This window comes from Panthera tigris, chromosome B3 (genome assembly GCF_018350195.1).
Source record: "Panthera tigris isolate Pti1 chromosome B3, P.tigris_Pti1_mat1.1, whole genome shotgun sequence".
Lineage (NCBI taxonomy): Eukaryota > Metazoa > Chordata > Mammalia > Carnivora > Felidae > Panthera > Panthera tigris.
The window spans coordinates 142,901,210-142,922,932 of NC_056665.1; the positions used below are offsets into that span (position 1 = coordinate 142,901,210).

A 21,723-nucleotide genomic window follows, 5' to 3' on the forward strand; every position below is an offset into this window, starting at 1 on the left:
GGGGACAAAACATCAGAGACTCATAAATATGGAGAACAAACAGAGGGTTGTTGGAGGGGTTGTGGGAGGGGGGATGGGCTGAATGGGTAAGGGGCACTAAGGAATCTACTCCTGAAATCACTGTTGCACCATATGCTAACTAATTTGGATGTAAATTTTTAAAAATAAAATTTAAATAAATAAATAAAGTGCTACTCCAGAAAAATAAGTAAATAAAAATAAAAATAGCCAACAAGCATATGAAAAGATGCTCAATATCACTGAGAATTAGGGAAATGCAAATCAAAACCATACTGAGATATCACCTCCTACTAGTTAAGTTGGCTACCATCAAAAAAGAAAAAAACAGGGGCGCCTGGGCAACTCAGTCGGTTAAGCATCCGACTCTTGATTTCAGCTCAGGTCATGATCTTGTGGTTCATGGAATCAAGCCTCACACTGACAGCATAGAGCCTGCTTGGGATTCTCTCTCTCTTCCTTTCTCTCTCTGCCCCTTCCCCACTCACGGGTACACAAGCACTCTCTCACACTCTCTCAAAATAAATAAATAAACTTTAAAAAAGGAAAGAAAGAACAGGAAAAAAAAACAAGTGTTGATGAGGATTTGGAGAAACTGGAACCCTTGTGCACTGTTGGTGGGAGTGCAAAATGGTGTAGCCTCTCTGGTAACCAGTATGTTTACTCAAATAATTAAAAGCAAAATTGCCATGTGACCCAGCAACTCCACTTCTGGATACACACCAATGAATTGAAAGCAGGGTCTCAAAGAGATATTTACACACCCAAGTTCATAGCAACACCGTTCACAATAGCCAAGTAGAAGCCACCCAAGTGTTCATCAAACCATGGCGGATAAACAAAACGTGGTCTATCCATGCAGTGGAATGTTATTCAGCTTTAAAAAGGAAGAAATCTTGTCACAGGCTGTAGCATGGATGAACCTTGAGGACTTTATGCTGAGTGAAACAAGCCAGACCCAGAAGGACAAGTTCTGTGTGATTCCACTTAACACTAAGGTACTTAGAGTCATCAGAGCCACAGAGACAGAAGGTAGAGTGCTGGGTTCCAGGGCCGGCCGAAGAGGGGAATGGGGAGTGGTTTTCGTTTTGCAAGATGAACAAAGTCTGGATGTGCATGTGTGAATATACTTAACAGCACTAAACTGTACGTTTCAATGGTTAACGTAGCAAATTTCAAGTTCTGTGTCCTTTGTAACAACTCTGAATTGTTTCTGGAAAGGTGGTGACATCACCTTTCAGCTCTAACGGGGACAGTGGTTTGCGCCGGTCTCCCAGGATGGGGTCGCTGCCTGGAAGGGAATTCTGTTCACTACATCAGCATGGTGTTCTCATCTTTCTAAGGCACAGTTGAGCTGTTCTCTCTCTGGGTTTTCTGTGGCAGAAAGAGGATGACGTGTGGTGTGTGTGTGTGTGCGTGTGTGCGCGTGTGTGCGTGTGGTGCATTCAGCAAACTGTAGAGTTCCACCCAGACGGACAATTTCTTCTTAAATGAAGTTCTGGCTTTCGCACCCATCACCTTCTGCGGCGCTCACAGTAACCACGAAGGGGAAAGGGTGGGTTGTGTCATATCCGTTTTACGTGGGTTTAGACCGGGGTTTCTCCACCTCGGCGCTGTTGACATTTGGGATGGGAGCGTGCTTTCTTGTGGAAGCTGCCCTGTGCGCTGGAGGGTGTTCAAGAGCCTCCCTGGCCTCTAATCACTAGGTGCTAGTCACACCCTCCACCCAGCTGTGACAAACAAAACTGTCTAGATATTGCCAGGTGTCCCCTGGGGAACAAAATCACCCCTGTTTTAAGAACCATCTGTTTAGAGGGCTTGAGTGAGGTGTGGGAATAGGGACAGCTCCCAGAATATCAGCCCCAGCGTGCTTTGCTCGCTCCCTCTCGCTTGCTTGACCACCGCATGCCTCTCTACACACATCTCTCATTAGTTTATTTCCAGCTAGAACTTCGTGACGGGGCCATGTTTCCTGCCTGTTAAAACCAATAACCCACAACTTAGGACAAGAACTCAAACTCAACACTTGAGCGGCCTGCAGCTACTTATCAACACCTTGCCTTCCAGCAAGCTCTCTGCTCCCTGGCAGCCGCTGAACGTTCCCTCCTCTCTCCCAAACCTCCTAACCCGGGGTCTCTAATGCTCTTATGGTATCCTTGTCTTCATCTCGGGTTATTTCCATCCAGCCTTATCTCTTTCGCTGGACTTGGGGATTTAAGAGGGAAAAAGAAAGGGACTATATTTCACCCTAGTCACATGAAAATGAAATCATATTTTGTGTTGTTTCCCTTTTTAATACCTTGGATGTGAAAGTCATTAAAATATTTAGAACACTTTTTTTAGAACTTTCATAGATGGTTTTAGAACCACCCGTGAAACTTGATGGTTTCCAAACCTTCCTAGATGGTTCACCTTTTCGTGTCCCGGGGGGAGGACCCCAGACATGCGCTGCAGGATTGGGTGGCTGGTGGGACCAGCTAGGGGGACAGACTGGCTCGTGGCACTTTTCAAAGCTCTTCAAGAGCCAAGCAAAAGGCTTTACTTCATTTAACAGAGCTCTCTGGGTGCCCTTGAGCCTAGAGGTGGTGTTTTGGGGGGTGTCGTTGGGTCCTTGAAACTGAATAGCGCCTCGCATCAAACTGTTGCCCATTCGGTGGCACCTACACTTACCAAGCGCCTGCCATGCACCCGGCACCGTGGTCGGCACTCCACATGGGCACATACGTGGGTATTTCATTTCAATGCAAGCCAACTTATATTTACTCCCTATGGCTCCACGCCAACTCTGCAGGCAAATGTGTAGTGAGTGAATAAATAGGTCCAACTTCAATAAGAAGTGAGTTCTTTAATGACGTGTCAGTGGAAATCAAGTCAGGAAAAGGGGTGGGGGTGAGTAAATGAGTTGAACTTCTACAGTGGGGAAGTGTCAGGGGTGGCCCTGAAGAAGTTACTATCCAGCCCAGGCCCTAGGCACCTCCCCCCACTACCCCGCCAGCAGAAGGGGGGGGGGGAAGGGCTGGTGACATGGACACATTGGAGGGGGTTGCCAGCACGTCCCAAGCTCTGGGGGAGGACGGCCAATGAGAGCAGCAGGAGGAAAGAGAACAGTCTGAGAGGCGGGGCTAGACCACAGCAGCAGTGGGATCTGTGAACAAACGGTAGGCCCCGGGAAGCACAGGGTGCCTAGGACGTGATTGCTGCCTCGGGAGGCTCAGCCGAAAATCCAAGCGTACAAGACCGCCTCGGTGCTCAGAGAGCCCAGCGGGGCAGGACCGAAGCCGCCGGGGCTGGCGTCCAGCGAGCCAAGAGAAGGGGCTTTCTGGGTCGAGGAGATCAAAACGGCAGCGTGGCAGACACGGCCGGGTTGGGACCGGCGTCAGAGGAGAACGTGAGGGCAGGGCCACTGTGTCATAGGCATCCTTGAAGATAAGAGCTTCTAAAAGTGGAGGTATGAAGGGGCAGCTCTGATTCTGAACCAAGGGCCTTCTCTCTGCCCTGCTTTTACGCACCCCTTCTGCTCTCCAGAGTGAAGCAGAAGACCCAGCAGGCCTCTCTGTGGGTCGATGGCTGGTGGAGGCAGGGCAGCAGGAAAACTAGATCCTCTGGGGCCCTCTCTGCTCCTCCAGAGAGACCTCAGGGGCCTAACTGAAGCAATCCATCCTCCGGGGAAGGCAGACGTGGGAAAAGCATTTCTAGGTTACCAAAGGCCATCGCAGAAACGTGTTCCAGAAGAGTCAGGGTCTGAAGAAGAGAGGTTTTTCTGTGATATGGGCAGCACCCTGATGAACATAGAAGATGGGGGCACTCAGAAGAGGTGACCCCAGGCACACGTGCACACACACACCCGGGGACCCCAAATCCCATTCAAAAAGAAGTCCAGCTCCTTGGCAAGGCTTACGAGAGTCTGAATCGGGAGACTCTTTCCTTCATTCTCATCTCTCGCCATGACAAAATACTCGTGAAGGGCTCTTGGGTGCTTCTGAGCCAGACTCTTGCACCCCAGTCCCCGCAGACTTGCTGAGCGCCACATCCTTCTGACTGCTGGCTTTCTTCCATTTCTGCCTCAAGGACATGGAGTGGGGGACAAGGGTAGTGCCTTGTTCACAGCGCAATCCCTTGCCCTGTGCTTTGCACACAGTGGGCGTCAAACATCCCTTGAGTGAATGATGTGCAACACTGCACCAGGGGCTATGATACAAGGATATCAGCAGCACAGACTTGTCTTGGAAAAGTCCCTCAGCTCCCTTAGAGCTCCATGGTCATAAACTAATAGTTTTAGAACTACTCCTGTTAGACATGGGTATATACTGGGTTTGTTAAATTGACAGCATGTTTATTTTTAAAAATGAAACGTTGGGGCGCCTGGATGGCTCAGTTGGTTAAGCGCCCGACTTGGGCTCAGGTCATGAACTCACTGTTTGTGGGTTCCAGCCCCACATCCGGCCCCGTGCTGACAGCCTAGAGCCTGGAGCCTGCTGCGGATTCTGTGTCTCCCTCTCTCTCTGCCCTTCCCCCGCTCATGCTCCCTCTCTTTCAAAAATAAAATAAACATAAAATTTGTTTAATGAAACGTTATTAAATTAACGAGGGGCATTGTTCTGCCCCCTCCCCCATGTTCTTTAAGTATTTGTTTGGATAAACTATTGTCCCACTCAGAACCGTTTCTTCTGCACCACCAGCCGTTTGAGGCTGTGCCGTTTACCTGCAGCTATATTCGTCTGAAGGCGAAGGCGTACATTCAGACACCTGCAGGCAGAACTTAACTTTCAGGACCTCCCACGACACTCCTCACTTTAGATCTTTTTTTTTCCTTCCTCTTCTTTTAGCTTTCTCATCGCAGAGCAGAACAGAATAACCGAAAACGCTTTGCCTAGCAACTTTCAAGAGCGAAAACCGGGGCGTAAGACAACGCAATGTGTCTAAGCGCCGGGTTAAGATCCAGCCCCTCCGTCATGACGAGTGAGGCAACGCTTCTCACGCGTGGATCCGTTCACTCCCGGAGGCTTATTACCTAACGCTTTTCTGCAGGCTCCGTGCCTGTCATTAGTGCTCTCCATTGGTTTTTGCCACCAGACAGGCTGCGGAAGTAGTATATTAACAAGCTAACCTTCTTCCTTCGCAAAACTCATCTCCCCAGAGCGGTTAGCGAGCTGAGACAAATCACGTGACCGCCTGGTCACAATGCAGAGGTTTCCTCACGTGGTTTAAGATCGGGCCAAATCGAAGAATAAAATAAAATCCCATTGGCGCAGCTGAAGCCTGACCAGTGGGGCGGGGCCGACACGGGAGGAGGAGGGAGGGCCTCGGGGGCGGGGCCTGGGACCTGGGGCGGGGCCCAGTGGGGCCCAGCGAAACTGCCGTTCGCGCGGCCCCGGGCCTCCTCGGCCGGCCCTGCGCTCCCGCGCGCTGGCGCCTTAGAGCCTGGGGGGCGCCGCGGGGGCGGCGAGGGGGCGAGGCCGAGAGGTTGCCGTTCACGCCAGGCCACGTCCCGCCGGCTGCAGAAGTTGTTGCCATCCGTTTCAAACGTGGCTTTTCCACGCCGGACTTGTCCCCTGCTCTCTCCGTCCTGCACCTGCGCCGCGTGTGCCGGCCAGTCGCCGCCGATGCAGCCCCACGCCCCCTCCCAGACTGAGCTCGGCTCACCCGACCGGCCCTTCGCCGCCGCCGCCGCCGAGGAGATCCCCGGGAGCCGGAGCGCTTCAGGGGAAGAGGGGGTGGGACCGGTGCCGCGTGCAGGGGCGGGACTGCGGGGAAGAGCGTTAGAGGGCACGTGAGGGCGCCTCGGCCAATGGCAGGACGCCTGGGGGCCAGCGGGGCGGGGACGTCGCGGGGGCGGGGCGGGGCGGGAGCGGCGGGCCGGGCCGGGCCAGGCCGGCGGTGGGGGGGGACTGAGGGGGTGGCTGGGGGAGGGGTGGGGCGGGGCGGGGCGGGCCGGGGGAGGGGCGGAGAGACGCCGCCGCCGCTGCCGCCGCCGCCGCCGCCGCCGCCGCCGCCGCCGCGGCTGCCGCAGCCTGTGGGAGCCTGGAAAAGGGGAAGTGCGAACGAGCGAGCGACTCAGTCCCCGAGCGGCGGCGGCGGCGGCGGCAGCGGCGGCGGCGGCGGGGGTCGCGACGGCCGGGGCGGGGACGCTGCTGCTGCTGCTGCTGCTGCTGCTGCTGCGGGGGGCAGGCGGCGGCGGCGGCCCGCACCAGCCATGCCGAATAAAAACAAGAAGGAGAAAGTGAGTCCGGGCTCGGGCCGCCGGACCGGCCGGGGCGGGGAGGGCAAGGGGCAGCGCGGAAGGCGGGAGGGAGCTGGCCGGGAGCGGGGTGCGGCGGGCTCCGGGATCCGGCGGGCGCAGAAGCGCCGCTCCGGGGTGGGGGCGGGGGCGCCGGGGCCGCGGGGCCCAGGACGGGCGGGGGTCCCGAGGAGCCAGGGCGGGCGGGCGGGCTTGCGGGGGCGCGACCGCCGTGCGGGCGGCGTGGGCGTCGGGCCCCAGGCGGCGCGCGCGGTGGGCGTGAGGGGGCAGGTGCGGCCGCGGAGGTGGTTGACCCAGCCTCGCAGACGCGCAGGAGGGACCCCCGGGCCGGGGAAGGGGAGCGAATGGCTCCGGCTGGCTGTTGGTGAAGAGGGACGCTCTGGGGCTCTGAAATACTATTATTATCCTGGGTGGCGGCGGGGATGGCCGTGAGTGTGCTGCGTTGCATTTGGGAGTCGGGGGTGGGGGGGGGGGTACGCTTCTGCTCCAGGTGGAGCTTGGGAGCGTCTCAGAGTCACCCCAGAAATCCCCGCTCAGGTGGGAGGCAAGAAAGGGATGCAGTGTGGCTCTGTCGAAACACGGAGAGCACCTTACATTTGGTTTATCTATTTCTGCCTGAAGTTTTCAACGCCAAATACACATCGGGAAAACGAGGAGAGTCTGAGCTGGGGGGTGGGGGTGTCGCATCGCAATATTCTATGGTAACTAAGTGACGAGAGGCAGAATTTCTTGGTGGTATTGATTAAAATTAGCGGAAGTTCTGGTTAAATGGTATAAATCGGGTTTTAAACTGCATTTGGGGTTGTCTGATGTTTGGCAGTCTAAAAATTGAGAAGTCTAATTGACTCTGCTTGATATTTCCCAGGAATCACCAAAAGCAGGGAAAAGTGGAAAAAGTTCCAAAGAAGGACAAGACATAATAGAATCAGAGGTAACTGCTCTCAAATATTTCCTTTCTGTTTTGTCGTGAACACCTTTTAACTAAGGGCAGAAAAACAGCGTGGGCGAGAAAACACCAGGGTCTTCTAGAGTGTTTTCCTGCATGAGATTTTCTCGTAGTCTCCTTCGTAACCTGAAATTTTGGTTCTGTAGGTTTTACTGTTTCCGTCTGGGAAAATGTGGATGTGTTTCTGAAAGCTGTATCTGCAGCTGGTAGTTTTAAGTTCATAACCCCCACCCCAAATCTAGCAGCTCTCACTGTTGTTCGGGCTCCATTTAGCTCTCAGATTCTCCCCTCCGGTCCTTCCCCAGCAACCTGGTCCCTCTCAGCGTCTCCTCCTCTTCCTTCCATCACCTTTCCTTTCTCTGGCCAGGCCTGTGCCGCCCGTGTCCCACACGACCTCTCCCGTTGATGTCTGATTCCTTTAGCCTCTTTCTCCCAGAGCGTCAGTACCATTCAGTTTATCTAGTTCGGGTATTTTTATACAACCTTCTCTCTTCTACTTGTGTTCTCTGTCTACGTGGGCCAGTTGTGACGACTTCTGCTTCTCACCTGCGGGCTCATTGAGGAACAACCCAAATGCTCACGGAGGCCTGTGTCTACCTGGCGGGGTTGGGGTCATTCCTTTGACACCATTGGGAGCGTGTGCAGAGCCAGCACTCTGCCTGGTCTTGTCTTGCCTGTGACGAGTGCTTGGACTGGAGCACCCCGGGCTAAGGACCCAGGAGCTGACTCTACCCAGGCAGAGCTAACTGGCCCTTGTGGACCATTGGTGGCCGAGAAACTGCTTGATTCAGTGTCACAGTCTCTAGAGCTGGGTCATCAAGGTCCCTGGTCTTATCACAGATGACATTAGTTTGTAAGTGTCAGCCCCCTTCCTGTAAGCCAAGTTAGAATGAGTTCAGTTCTGTCTGGAAAACAGTTAACTGGCAATTATCAGCAGTGGGCTTTTTTTTTTTTTTTTTAAGTCCCAGCGTTCTCTTTCCCTTACAATTTGGTGCATCCTAAGCCTCCCTCCTCTTCAGCAGGTGGTTTATTCCAGCAAATCTGTCGCCTTCCCCAAAGCAAAAAGGAGAAACCCCAAAAAGTTTCTTAAATAGTTAGGGATTATTTATGCCAGCCTTTCCCTGTCCTTTGTTTATAGCCGACAATCAAGTTTTACTGTGGCATTCTTGCTTTTGACCTGCCTATTTCCGTGTCACTCTTTGGACTAAATTGATTTAAGTGCAGTGCAATCACTCTGCAAGGTGGATGCTTTTTCTATCATTTACGGAGCTTTTGTTGCAGCCGCAAAGGCTTCCGGTGCTCCCTAAACCTTTCTTGCTCCCATACCTGTCTCTCTCACTGTTAGTGTGTCAGAGGACATCAGTGTGTATCACTCGTTTATTCCTGTTCGAGCAGAAAGAACCTGGCTAGAAGGGCGGATAATGTTAAGTTTGAACCTGAACCATCCCTCAGCAGCTCAAAGACAACCAGAACCACTAGTAAGTCAAATGCGTGTTTTTAAGGTGGACTGAGTTCCTAGACTGTCAGTTGCTTAAGACTCTTGAGGTGTGGCCTGCAGTGCCCGAGTGTGATGCCCCACTTGTCTTTTTGTATTTTTTCTAGTGCTACTAAGAGCTGGAGCCACAGAGCTTGAATTACCACCGACAAATACTGAAATGGTGGGCCCTTCACTCCTCATAAGGACACCAGAGGCAACATGGCACACTAATCACGACACTTGGGAGACCCCTCTGTCCGTTATTTTGCAGGAATGCAGATTGGGGCACTGCAGTGCACCTGAACTTTGCGTTGAGCCTGACTTTTTTTTTTTTTTTTAATCGTTGCTTTCCCTCCTCCGTCTTCGTGTCGCGCCTTCACCTCTGGTTCCGCCCACTTACCAAACATGATTGACTCAGGCGCATTAAACCCTCATTCTTTTCCTCTCCTGTCAACGCTGCTCCGAACTTGAATGTTTTAACCTGAACGATTCAGATAGGACTGCCGTGCCGTGCCGCTTTTCAGACCTGTTCAGTGTCACGCCGCCTTCACGGCCAGGCCAGCCTGTGAACTCACCTGTGTTAGGGCACCTACCGCAGTCAAGGCTTCACAGCCTGAGAGGCGGGCAGAACAGGCCGCCCGTCCAGAGCAGGGTAGCCAGGCTTGGGAAGTAATCCCGGCAGAGAAAACCTAAAAGAACTTGGCCTACTGTTGATTGACTTAATACACCACTGCAAGACTGGAAAGGGTCCTCATACTAAAATCCTGGCTGCCTGTAACCCAGCCTCATAGAAGACAGAGAAGCAAGTGACAGACACTGCAGAACGCTTTTGGGTTAAACAAAGGAACATTTGATGGCGTGGGGTCTTTAGGAAGGAAGATGAAGTCCCGCCTTAACGGATCGTAAGGGATAGAGCTGTGTAGGGGAAAGTATTTTAGCCTGGGGGTTATTAGATAGTAAAACTGCTGACTCCTGGTTGCCATAAATGATGTCACCTGACTTCTGTGGCCCTGTTTCCTCACCCCTGAAAACACTTGGTGAGTTTCCAGCGTGGCCATTTTTAACTCTGTGGGACAGATTAGGCATGACCCACAACTTCTCGAAAGAACTTTTCCCTGCGAGATGTATGGCAGAATATATCTTCCAATGTAACAAGATACCGTTAAAGGTTCTAACGGATGCTGTGCACATTTTGCTTTTTCTAGAAACTACTCCTTGAGTGGTGTGTGTTGGTCCTTTTGTTTTACTCGCTTTCAAATACGATGTTTAAGTTTGACTTCTCCACATGTGCCCTGGGAACCAGAGCTTCTGCCCAGTCCTTACGGGTTTATTTCATGGCACACTTTGAAGGAGTGAGGCCGCAGATGGGCTCCCGGGGAACTGGAAGTTGGAGAACTCAGGAGATGGGCCGAGGGAACTCAGCTTGGAGCAGCCGTTCCCAGTGTGACCTTCAGAGCTGTGGAAACCTCACGAGGCACACTTGATGAATATCCAGAGTCTTAATAAATCGCTCAGAGATTCTTAAAGTCCGTTTTAGAAGACTGAGACCATGTGGTAGTAGTTGTTGATAGTAGTTGCCTTAATTTGTACACTGCGTCCAAAGTTCTGTTTTTGAAAGTGTCTGTGCTCTTTGTAAAGTGACTTGTTTTAAGCACATTAAAGGTTGTTTCCGTGTTGTTCTCTGGCCGTGTATTTCGCATGTCCTGCTTCGGCTCAGTTTTGTTTGAAAGTCTCTACAGCATCGCTTACATAATATGTGTTGCTGAAAAGAAAGCGCAACAGTCCTCTCTCCAACCTGTTAGCTTATTCTGACACCTTCTGCCTTTAGTAACAAGTGTTCTCTCTCTCTCATCTGTCCCTTTACATCCTCTCCCGCCCCCCTTGGTGTTGCAGAGACAGGGAGCCAGATACGCTGGGGCCCCGTAGGTGTAGCTGGGGGAGTCCCGTCTTAGCAATTAAAACTGAAATTTCAAAAATATTGATTCATCTAATAGTAACAATACCCATTACACGGTAACATAAATTCACATTTTTATGAAAAGTATCTTTTCAAGAAAATTTGACTTTCTAGTCCCTGGGCTGTGTTTTAACCCGAGTGCTGGAGGACAGTGAAAGTAGTTTGTTGGTAGGTGTGCTTTCCGGGGAAGGCGGCTGTGATGTCACCCTTGCGAGGAGAGTCCCCAGCTCCTCCCCCGGAACATCAGAGCCACTGTCTGGGGGCCGAATTCTGAGCTTGGGCTGCAGCTGGGAGCCTCTGTGCCACATTCCCCATTGTTCTCCTCCCACTTTTTTTCCACACAACCCTAAACGGGACTCCGGTGACACTCAGGACCCAAAAGACTAGTACTTTATTTTTATTTTTATTTTTTTGGAAATGCACATGCAACTATTAGTTCAGAGTGGGGTTCCCTACTTTTAATCGCCACCTCTCGGCCCACTTCCCCAGCCACTCTGCAGCCCGTTTGCTTAGAGCCTGGTGTTCAGGAAAGACAGAGGATCTGCAAAGCGGGTGATCAGCTGTGGGCTGGAGGGCATGTGAGTTAGGGGGAGGTGCCATGAGCTTCCCATCGCAGTGCCCACCTCTTCTCTGGAACCGAGTGACAAGCTGGACGCTCGGCAGACCCTGGGTGCCTCCACCCCATGCTCACCAGTGTTGACGGGTGGACCAGATGCTTCCCCGCGGGCCTGCCCTGTGCACCGTGGGATGTCCCCCAGCACCCTTGGCTTTCCCCACCAGGTGCTGCTAGCCCCGCACCCCCTCCGCTTTTGACGACCAAAAGTTCCTCCAGACGTGGCCAGATGTCTCCTGGAGGGCGGAATGGCCCCCGGTGAGACCACTGCTCTAGAAAGACCCTCCCCAAAGGGTGAAGTATGTATGTTTGCTCGTAAATCATGCCAAACACATAGGCTTCCTTTAGAATAGCAATGCTCAAACCAAAGGAGCATCAGCACCCCTTTACAGTCCTAAAAATTACAATCCCCAAGAGCTTTTATTTAGGTCAGTTCTGGCCGATACTTTTATGAGAAATTAAAAGTGAAATGTTTATTCATTAATTCATCTAACAGTAACACACCCGATACGTGTTAACGTAAGTAGCAGGTTTTTATGGGAAATAACTATCCACAAAAATTCACTGAGAAAAATGGCATCGCATCCTGCTCTTACAAATTTCTTTAATGTCTGGCTTAACAAGCTCGCTGGCTCCTGGAGTCTGTTCCTGCATTCCGTGTGTTTTGATGTCACGTGTCTTGTGGCCTGTGAAAAAGTGACATAATGGTAGTTACAAAGGCAAATCATGTCTTCGTGTTCTCATAAAAGCACAGACCCCGGGAAGTGTCTACGGGACCTTCAGGGGTCCCCAGGCCTCGCTTTGCGTGGTACCCTTCCTGTGCCCCTCACTGTCCGTCTGAGTCTCTTGGTCTTGTAAGTTCCCAGTCAGGCTCATTGATTCTGAACTTGAAGGGAAGCTTTCCTCACCCTCTTGGCCCGCATTTTTCCCACCTTTGACATTCGAGTAGCAATTGTTTATCATTGACACTGACTTGTACGACTATTATGTACCCTGGTTTGCCTCCCTAACTAGATTAAGTACTCGAGGACAGCAATTTAACTTGATTCTCCCTTGTACTTGCCACATATGTGAGAACCTGGAGGCAAGAAACATTTGTTTGTGGATTTTACAAGTGCTCAGGAAGAAGGGGAGCTTCAACTCAATCAGCTTGCTGGGTTTTCCAGTTCGGTGAATTCGAGGGAGAAAATTGCTTCTCAAGAGGCTTGTTTCTTTATCATCTTTTGTTCCTCTAAGGAAATTTTAACGCAGAGAAATGTTCTCACGGCATCGTTTGTTTTAAATAAATAGCAGCGTCCTAAAGCAGAAGATTATGGTACTTAGGTCTTTTTCTAACGTCTTATGAAAGTTTTAAGAAGAGTTTTTTGTTTTGGGTTTTAGTTTTCTTTTATATAGCACCAGAGGCCAGGGGTAAGATGTATAGTCTCATGAGACCTTATTTTAATTAAAACCGTTCAGGGTAGGATTTCCTTTTAAGTAAGCTTTCCAATATGGTCTTCGGTGCTTTGTATGTTTTATTTTGAGTTTATTTTGGTAATTTTTCTCAGTAGAACGTACCTGTGTAGTTGACCCTTAAACAACATGGGGATTAGGGGTGCCAATACCCTCCCCCCTGAGACACACACACACACTGAAAAATCTGTTGCATAACCATTGACTCCCCCAGAATTTAACTACTCATAGCCTACTGTTGACTGGAAGCCTTGCTGATCACATAAGCAGTCAATCAACACACATTTGGTATGTTACAGTTATTATGTTCTAGATTCTTTTTTTTTTTTTAATGTTTATTTTTGAGAGCGAGGGGGCAGGTAAAGCAGCAGGTAGGAGCGGTCAGCACCCCTCTCCCTCTCCAGCAGAAACTCCATTACACGATAAGTAAGTAATTCTAGAAAGAGTTCGGCTGAATTACACAAAGCAATTGATAAAGTTTGCCGGGTCACGGCAGAAGCAGGGTGTCCGTGTTAAAGCAGTTGCGGGTGAGTGCAGGCCCGTAGCCCCGCGTGGAAGGGCGGAGAGCCTTCCGCCTGCATCTGCTGCGTGAGCCCGTCTGCCACCAGCGGGAATCACGTGATACGTCCCCAAGTCACAGGGAAAACTTCATGTGAAAGATTTCAGCTGTAAAAAGTCTCCCACGTCTCCCTAAAACATCGGCTGCCCGCTGAGGGGGGTCGGGGCTCGATGGCACCTGGCCCGGCGCCATCCGTACATCATGGGCAGCCAAGATCTCCCGGGGCCCTGATCCCGGTCGGGTTTCAGAAGGGCCCCTGCGGGGAAGTGCTGCTGCCCACGCCCAGGCGGGGCGCTGTCATCCCGGTGTTCTCCACGTGGGGGAGTGAAGGACAAGCCCAGAAATGGGGGGGGGGGGGGTAATTAGTTTGAAGACCTTGGATTTTCCTTCGTCTTAAATATTTTATTAAGGTGAGACTTAGCCTGGCTCTAAAGGGATGGGAGCTGTGACCTCATGCTGTTTCTGCCCAGTGGCGACGTCACAGTACCCGGAGGGTGCTAGGCATTAGCCACATGTGGCTCTCTAAATTGCTGAAAATCAAATTAATTTAAAAATTCAGTTCCTCCGTCACCCTAGCTGCACTTCGAGTGTGCGGGACCCGCATGTGGCTGGTAGCTACTCCATTGGACGGCAGATAAAGGACGTTTCCTGCTTCACGGCAAGTTCTGATGGATAGAGTAGCCTTAGAGCCTGCCAGTGTTTTCCAAAATAATTCCATTTGAGTGTGTGTATCTTACTTGACATTTGTCAGCTATTATCCTTTTTTTTTTTTTTTTTTTTTTACATTTTTATTCATTTTTGAGAGAGTGCTGCGGGAGAGGGAGGGACAGAGAGAGAGGGAGACACAGAACCCGAAGCAGGCTCCAGGCTCCCTGCCGTCAGCACAGAGCCCGACGCAGGGCTGGAACCCACGAGCCGCGAGATCATGACCTGAGCCGAAGTCGGACGCTTAACCGACCGAGCCCCCCAGGGGCCCCATGTCAGCTATCACTCTTGATATAAAATGTCAAATGAGAAGGAAGTGGATGAAGGTAGGGAAAAGAGGATGGTGGAAGAGAAGGGGATTGAGGGACGAGCAGAGGAGGCCTTGCCACCACTGGTCCGCGGCTGCCTGTGTTCTCGACCTGCGCCTGATACCCCCACGAGGCCGCGCGCTCCCCCATAGGCTGGGCCTAGGGGAAACAGCGTCCTTCTCATCTTCCTTTTCAGATCGTCTGTCTTTATTTGTTTTGGAGGTCAAAGCACACACGGTTAGCAAATAAAATACTACAGAAACTACTCTCTCATTCCATCTGATCCGCTTTCAGGAGCAGAGCTCTCTCCCCCGCTCTGCTGATTCGCCCCACGGTCCAGATCTTACAGGAACAAGTATTGCATGGCAGAGGGCGGGGTCTGGAGGAGGGCGCCCTGGCCGTGACGGGGGTGACCTTTCTCTCTCCCCAAGTCGTTTTCCTCCCTTCAGGCCATGCTCCTCCACCTCGTAGACCTCCCTCCGGGTGGCTCGTTGATCCACAGTCACCCGGCAGGCGCAGCCTGAGACGCTCCTGAGTGCTGAGCGCCATCCTGGGTGCTGGGGGCGGGGGCAGCATGAGACACAGCAGGACACATGCTCGGGCAGTTTGCTTTCAGTGAGTGCCAGGTGCGCTGGTGTTTGTAAGGGCACTGGCGGCGTTTGGTTCGAGTGCATCTCACACTTTGCGGAGTGGTGGTCCTGGGGCTCTCAACATCAGTAGCACCTTCTGGTCACTGCGCTATCAAAACTGCACTTACGTGTTTCCAGAGGCTGCTTCACGTGGTCGGCAACGGTCTCACCAAGGAGATATTGTTAAAGGTGACACCCGAATGTGAAGAAGGAGCCAATAGTACAGAGATCCGGGAAGGGGCGTTCCAGCCAGAGGAAGTAGCTAGTGCAAAGGCCCTGAGGCAGCAGCGAGCTTGTGTGTCCACTGGAAAGAAGGCCAGTGTCTCTTCGGAAGGCTGAAGAGAAATGAGGGTGACTTGAGCAGGAGGGATAAAGTCAAAGAGATAGGCAAAGGCAAAGATCTTGTCGGCAGCCCGTGGCAGGATTTGATGGGAAGCCATTGAGGTGGTTTGAGCCAGGGAAGGGGGATGATCTAACTTAAGTTTGTTTTTTTTTTTTAAGTTTATTTGTTTTGAGAGAGAACGCACGCATGCCGGGCAGGGGCAGAGAGAGAGGGACGGGAGAATCCCCGGCAGGCTCCTCACTGTCAGCACAGAGTCCGACACCAGGGTTGAACTCACGAACCATGAGGTCATGAGTTGAGGCGAAATCAAGGGTCAGATGCTTAACTGACTGAGCCACCCGGGCGCCCCTGACTTAAGTATTTAAAAAGCTCCCTGCTGTTGCTCTGCCATTGCTGGGTAGGAAACAGAAAGGCAAGAATTGGAACCAGGGACCCCTGGAAACATGCCCATCAGATGCCCGGTTTACACACAGGCAGAGGTGAGGCCCCAGCACAGCTGGCCATGGGCGCTGGACTCGGGTGGGCTTGTCAGCTGACCGCTCCCTGGACAGGCCCAAGCTGAGAGCGTGCTTTTGTGGCTTCCAGCCCCGAAAGGCCGGAACGTAGAGAGCTTTGCTCTGAGCGGCCGGCTCCTACACTAGCAGCCTGAGTTTTCTCTACACAGTCTGGTTTCTCTGGAGACCACCTTTCTTGCCGCCATAAAAGCTAGAGGCTGACTGTCACAAACAGCAGGGTTGTCCCAGGACCACCTGTTGAAGAGACTGTTCTCCTGTTGAGAGGCCTTGGCTCCCAGTTCTGTCCCACTGATCTAAGTGGCTGTCCTTATGCTAGTACCATGCCCTTTAGATGAATATTCTTTTTTTTTTTTTTTTTAATTTTTGAGAGAGAAAGAGTACAAGCAGCAGAGGGGCAGAGAGAGAGAGTGAGGGAGACAGAGAATCCAAAGCAGGCACCAGGCTCTGAGCTGTCAGCAGAGAGCCCGGTGCGGGGCTCGAACTCACCACAACATCATGACCTGAGCTGAAATCAGACGCTTAACCGACTGAGCCACCCAGGACCCCATAGATGAATATTCTTTTAAAAGATCTTAAAAGGCATGCAAATATGGGTTTCTTAGGCTGTGTATCACATGGTGTCTGACACATAGTGGTGGTAGTTTGTCATAACATTGCAGAAGGGGAGAATTTGGGAAGATGCTGGAGAGTGGAATTGCTTGGCTGTGGGACACAAGGGAGGTGACGTCTGAAGTCCAGGGAGCGAGCAAGGTGCAAGTCTGGTTCCGCTGCTCCCTGCCCGATCCCAGGAGGTCGCCCTGCACCCTGGCTGGGGAAGGGCCCTGGTTCCGGCCCAGAACCGTATCTGGCTGTGATTAGCTTGGGGAGGGGGTTCCACACACTGTCGGGGACGCCAGGAGAATCCTGTGGAGGGCGGTGCCCTCCCCCCCAGGCGCTGACCATTACATGTCCCTGTGGCTGCTGACGTTTGGAGCTGAGGAGAACGATGTGCTCCGAGCATCTCTGTTTCTCCAGGCCCCGCCTTTCTCTGTGGCTCAGGGATCCCTTCAGGCCACCCTCACCTCCTCAGGCCTCGCCTCCCTTCAGAATGCTTCTCACAGGGGACCTCGTACGTCTGTGCATGGGGGGAGGCCATCAGATCTCTCCCTTCCAGCCGTCCTGTCCTGTGCATCCTCTGTTCTGTTGTCACTGCACGTCAGGGCCCAGATCCTGCTCTTGGCTCAGCCGTCCCTCAGCCCGGCCTCCCCTCGGTGCTCTGCCCCCCCGCGGGCACGGGGCACGGTCAGGCCCCCCACCCCCGACAGCCCGATGCCTCTCCTGTGGCGCTTTTCCTCCCGGCCACCTCTCCAAAGCTGTCACGGACACTCCGGGCCTCCCCACCTGCCCTTACCGCCCTCAGCAGCCGCCACCAGCCCCGAGGTGCTGAGGCCGCCTCGTCGGATGGGTTGACCCCCTCCTTCCTGAGAGGCTTTCTTCCCCCAGCCCCATCCCGCCTCCCCCACCTCTTCCCACTCCGTGCTCCTCTGCTGGGCATTCTGGCTCATTCAGTGGCTTCAGTGACCACGCAGATGGCGGCTTCCAAGTTCACATCCCAGCTCACGTGACGTGTCCGAGGGCCGGCCGAGCAGCTGCACCGCTGGGCAGAGAGGGCGGCCAAGGGCGGGCAGGTGGCGGCCAGGACACCGAGGACAGGACTCAGACGTCGTCCTCGGCAGAAAGAGAGCGTCTTGGGGGCGTGAGGACGGGTGTCACCGTGTCCTTTCAGACCCAGCATGCTCACGACCGGGCTTCCCCGCCCATTTCTCCTTCTCATCCCAGTGACCGGTGCCCCCAGCTACTGGTCAGCGTCCTGGGGTGGCTGACACCCCCGTGCACGGCCCGGATGACTAGCCTAGTCTGCCTTCTCCCCTCCTGCCCGGTCCACGCTGCAGCCTGCAGAGCCTTTCCAACAGGAAGATGGGTTCGCGCTGTCGGCCCTTCCCCATCCCCTGCATGGCTTCGGGGTGCCCTGCCAGGTGAAGGTCAGACTCTGGGCTAGTCGGCTCTGTGGGCGCCCGCGGCCCCCAGCTGTCCACCCTGAGCCCTGCCCGAAGGCGGTCCCCTCATGACACGGCCTCAGGGGGCCTCCCTACCTGGTTGGTACGGGACATTGCAGTGTCCATGCCCTCCTGGAGCAGACATCCCGTGGGGGAGAAGACGAGACGGCCACCTTGTAATGGAGCCCGGCCAGGCGGGCAGCAGCCCACGTTGCCGACTGCACCGCACGAAGGCCTCAGGGAGCCAACTCAGGGTGGGGCGGTGGGAGGTGCGGGGCCGGCCGGAGCGGGAGCTGGTGACCCGAGCATGGGGCTCTTAGGCCACGTTAAGCCCACGGGCTGAGAGTCCTGGGAAGTGACTGCGGCAAGTTGGCCTGGGTGGCAGAACCAGGGCCTCCTTCTAGAAGCTCACTCTGCCTGCCCCGAGGACAGTGCTCTGGGGCAGGGAGACCAGCAGGGCCCACAGCCAGGAGCCACGGCTCGGAGTCAGCAGGTCCGAGGGGGCCCTTCCTGCTCTCTCAGAGAAGCCTCACGGGGCGTGTGTCCTGCACACAATGTCCGTGTGCGTGGAGTTCGTTCCGTTTTATGAGTTCACCCGGCGCCCGTGTGCCCGGCTCGTTGCAGGAGGTGCCAGCCCACTCCTGGCCCGGCGGGGGCAGCCACGTGCCCAGTTGTCCCCAGGGTCACCGTGTGTGCAGCACGGGATTCGGCCCAGTAAACAGGAGGTGTCACCTTTAACCTACCGGACATGTGTGTATAACTTAACGTTTAAAACAAGTACGTGGCTGAGGAGGAGCTGTTGGTGACAGTAGCGGGGCTGGGGGGTGGGGGGGTGGGGGCAGCTGCGGAAGCCGAGCCGAACCGTTTTAACCTGGGGAATCCCGGGGAGGAAGAGGGGTCTGGACGGGGTTTAAGGAAGACCCGGCTTTTGTGATCAGGTGGAAAGAGTGACACGTCGAGGACAATGTCCAGAGAAGCCCACTGTCAGGAAGAAGCTGCTGACTGGGAGGGCGGGGCGCCCAGGCCCTCGCCCCCCGGTCTGAGTCCTATGTGCACGGGCATCCCGCATCCCGGAAAACTCTCCCCAGGGATTCTTCCGCGCCTTGTCTAAAAATACAGCTTCTCATGGGGTTGTGGGAGGGGGGATGGGCTAAATGGGTCAGGGGCATTAAGGAATCTACCCCTGAAATCGTTGTTTCACTATATGCTAATTTGGATGTAAATTTTTAAAAATAAAATTAAAAAAATAGAATAAAAAAAATACAGCGTCTTGGGGCGCCTGCGTGGCTCAGTCGGTTAAGCGTCCAACATCGGCCTGGGTCATGATCTCCCCGTTCTTGAGTTGAGCCCCACTTTGGGCTCTGTGCTGACAGCTCAGAGCCCGGAGCCTGCTTCGGATTCTGTGTCTCCCTCTCTCTCTCTGCCCCTCCCCTGCTCGCGCTCTGTCTCTCTCTCTCTCTCAAAAAGAAACATTAAAAAAAATTTCTAATGAAAAATAAATAAAAATAAAGCTGCTCTTAACTTCTTAGTAAAAATTCCACTCAAGAACGAGAGCCGATCGTTGGGCGCCTAAGTTGGCGTGAGCTCTCCCAGCCCAGTGTGACTGGAAGACCCTTAGTGGGCTCCTGCTTCCAGGGCGAGTTGGGTCGGCTTTTTACAGCCGCACACGGGCACCTCCGAGCTCCGTCCCTTTCGGGCAGACCGGAGGCTCGGGAGGGGTGAGCAGGCTGCACAGAGAATCGTGACGGTCGACGCCCGGTGCGCCCCGGCATCGCTGCGGGGGGCCATGCACGTGCGTGCACCTCTGAGCTCCCCCCCCCCCCACCGTGGGCCTGCGCAGGCGTAGGGACCCCCGGCTGTGCCGCACGCGCCCCCGTCACCCTCCCGCCTCCCCTCGGGTGTTTGCACAGCCGCTCCTGTCATTGCACGCGTCCTGGGACGTCCCAGGTTGCCGCAGTGCAGTGTGGAGCTGCACGGAGGGGGTGGCGAGAGGGAGGAGCACTTCCTGAGGCTCCAGGGACTGGTGCTTTCACGTGGCTCTCGCACATCGCCGAGGGCGGAGTGGTGCGCAGGCAGAGGGGCGAGGTGCCTGCTCCGTGAGTTTCCTGTGGCTGCTGTGCCCATGACCACACACTCCTTATCTTACACTTCTGGAGGTCAGAAGTCTACAGTGGGGCCCAAGTGAAGATGTCGGCGTGGCGGGTGCTTCCGGGAAGCCGAGAGGAGAATCTGCCTCCTGGCCTTTTCCAGCTTCTAGAGGCCTCGGGCGCTACTTGGCTCGTGGCGCCTTCCTCTGACTTCTTCCAGTGCCTCTGACGCTCTCACCTCTGCTTTGTCATCTGCTTCTGTTTTGCCTTGTCTTGTCTGGTAAAGCCCTGTGATGACTTGGGCCCCCACCCTGATAATCCAGGATCCTTACCTCATCGCATCTCCAAAGTCCCTTTTGCCAAGTAGGGAGACCTCCTGGGTTCCAGGGATCAGGACGTGAACATCTTTGGAAGGTCATTGTCATCAGCCTGTATGTATCCATCAGCCTGGATGGCAAATGCATAAGAGAAAAGTTTGAAACAGGAGAATCTCTAGAAACCCAGCATTACTAGGGGCGGGATAGGGCACGGACTCCAGCCGCTGTAAGGAGGGACGTTTAGGGCAGAGTGGAGTAAAAACTGCCCCAGAGTAAAAACTTGTGTATATTTTCCAGATTCGAATTGGGCTACAAGATACAACCGTTTGACATATGCGTCTGTCTGTTTTTGTTTTGGAAACAGATTTCCGGCAGGAAAAACAACCTTCCTGCTACCCCGTCTACCGTATCCAGCAAAATAAAAGTGCCCGCCGCTCAGCCCATAGTGAGGAGGGACAAGCGGCAAAACTCTTCGAGGTTCAGCGCCAGCAACAACAGAGAGCTTCAGAAACTACCGTCTCTGAAAGGTAATTTTTATCATTTGCCTTTTAAAAGTTCGAGCGTGCCCATTCAGGGGAGGAGTAACGTTCTCGTGGTTTGCCAGCTGCTGCTTCCTCTGCTGCCTTGATAGTCCACTAGGGTCGTCTTCCCTGTTACGTTTTGTTTTGTTTTGTTTCCGTTTAATGCAACTAACTGGTCTACCCAAGTGGTACTTCAAACCCCAGAGCTGTGGAAGGTGAACGTCTCACGTGTAGTCCAGGTGGAATACACTAAATGTCTTCGTGTGAGTCGTAAGCAGGCCGGCTGGCGTTCCCTGCGAGGACTTCTCTCCTGCATTTGTCGCCTTTGAACTCTAGCGATTCAGAAAGGAGGTGCTGCAAAGAGAGCACTCGTAAAAACTGCAGCGGGGCCTCCTCGTTTTCCTGGTCTCAGAGAAGCGAGAATTTAGCCATAATCCTTTGTGGGCTGTCTTCGTATGAATCGTTTGGGGATTACTCTGCCCAGGGGGTGCTGCCAGGGAATGGTGCCCTTTGCTTTGAATTTCCCCCAAGATGGCATAGTCCCCCCTTTCCACCTGAAGGTGTTTGGCCCCTAAAAGTGCTCCTCTAGGAGATGTTGAGGTCGAAGTAAAGAAAACCAAGGAAAATAGGGTAAGGCCCCCAGAAGTCAAGTGCAAACCTCTGAACACCTTTATATTTGCTAAAATAGAAGACTGGTGTAGTAAACCATCAGACATTTTTCATGCCATACATTCACAACAATGGGTCTTTTTACAAGACGAATGAACCCAGAGCACCCTTACAGGCATATTCCAGTGCCTTCCACGCTGCGGGGCGGATAGCAAGGGCTCACTGCACATGCGCCAGATACATCGGGCAGGGGCAGGGATGGAGGGAGGGAGGGAGGAATGTAAGGATTCATCGATGCCTTTCCTGCCCCTCGCCTGCTGGGAATCTGGGCTGTCCACTCACTGCAGCCTGCAGAGCGCGAATCTGGCTTAGATAACGTCTAGCTTCATCTTA

General features: G+C 53.5%; 1 protein-coding gene and 1 long non-coding RNA gene across 7 annotated transcripts in view; one reads left to right on the forward strand and one right to left on the reverse strand.

Annotated features, from left to right (window-relative positions):
- Window positions 1-2,843: 2,843 nt before the first annotated feature.
- LOC122239711 lies at window positions 2,844-5,777 on the reverse strand. 2 transcript variants are annotated; one of them, XR_006219096.1, is made up of 2 exons: window positions 4,721-5,777; window positions 2,844-3,759 (listed from the first exon to the last, which is right to left on the reverse strand). It is a non-coding gene; the product is annotated as an uncharacterized LOC122239711 (long non-coding RNA). The 2 variants fall into 2 exon arrangements; XR_006219095.1 differs by having other exon boundaries at window positions 2,844-3,797.
- Window positions 5,778-6,006: 229 nt separating this feature from the next.
- PPP2R5C (protein phosphatase 2 regulatory subunit B'gamma) overlaps window positions 6,007-21,723 on the forward strand; it is a 127,233-nt gene continuing 111,516 nt past the window's right edge. For 2 of the 5 annotated variants that reach the window (XM_042990563.1, XM_042990567.1), the window contains exons 1-3: window positions 6,007-6,238; window positions 7,122-7,187; window positions 20,565-20,727. In XM_042990563.1, the coding sequence (XP_042846497.1) occupies window positions 6,212-6,238; window positions 7,122-7,187; window positions 20,565-20,727 (256 nt within the window). In that variant the 5' untranslated portion in view covers window positions 6,007-6,211. Of the gene's footprint in view, window positions 6,239-6,541; window positions 6,685-7,008; window positions 7,028-7,121; window positions 7,188-20,564; window positions 20,728-21,723 lie in introns of those variants that run through there. The other 3 variants (XM_042990569.1, XM_042990564.1, XM_042990565.1) reach the window with 3 other exon arrangements.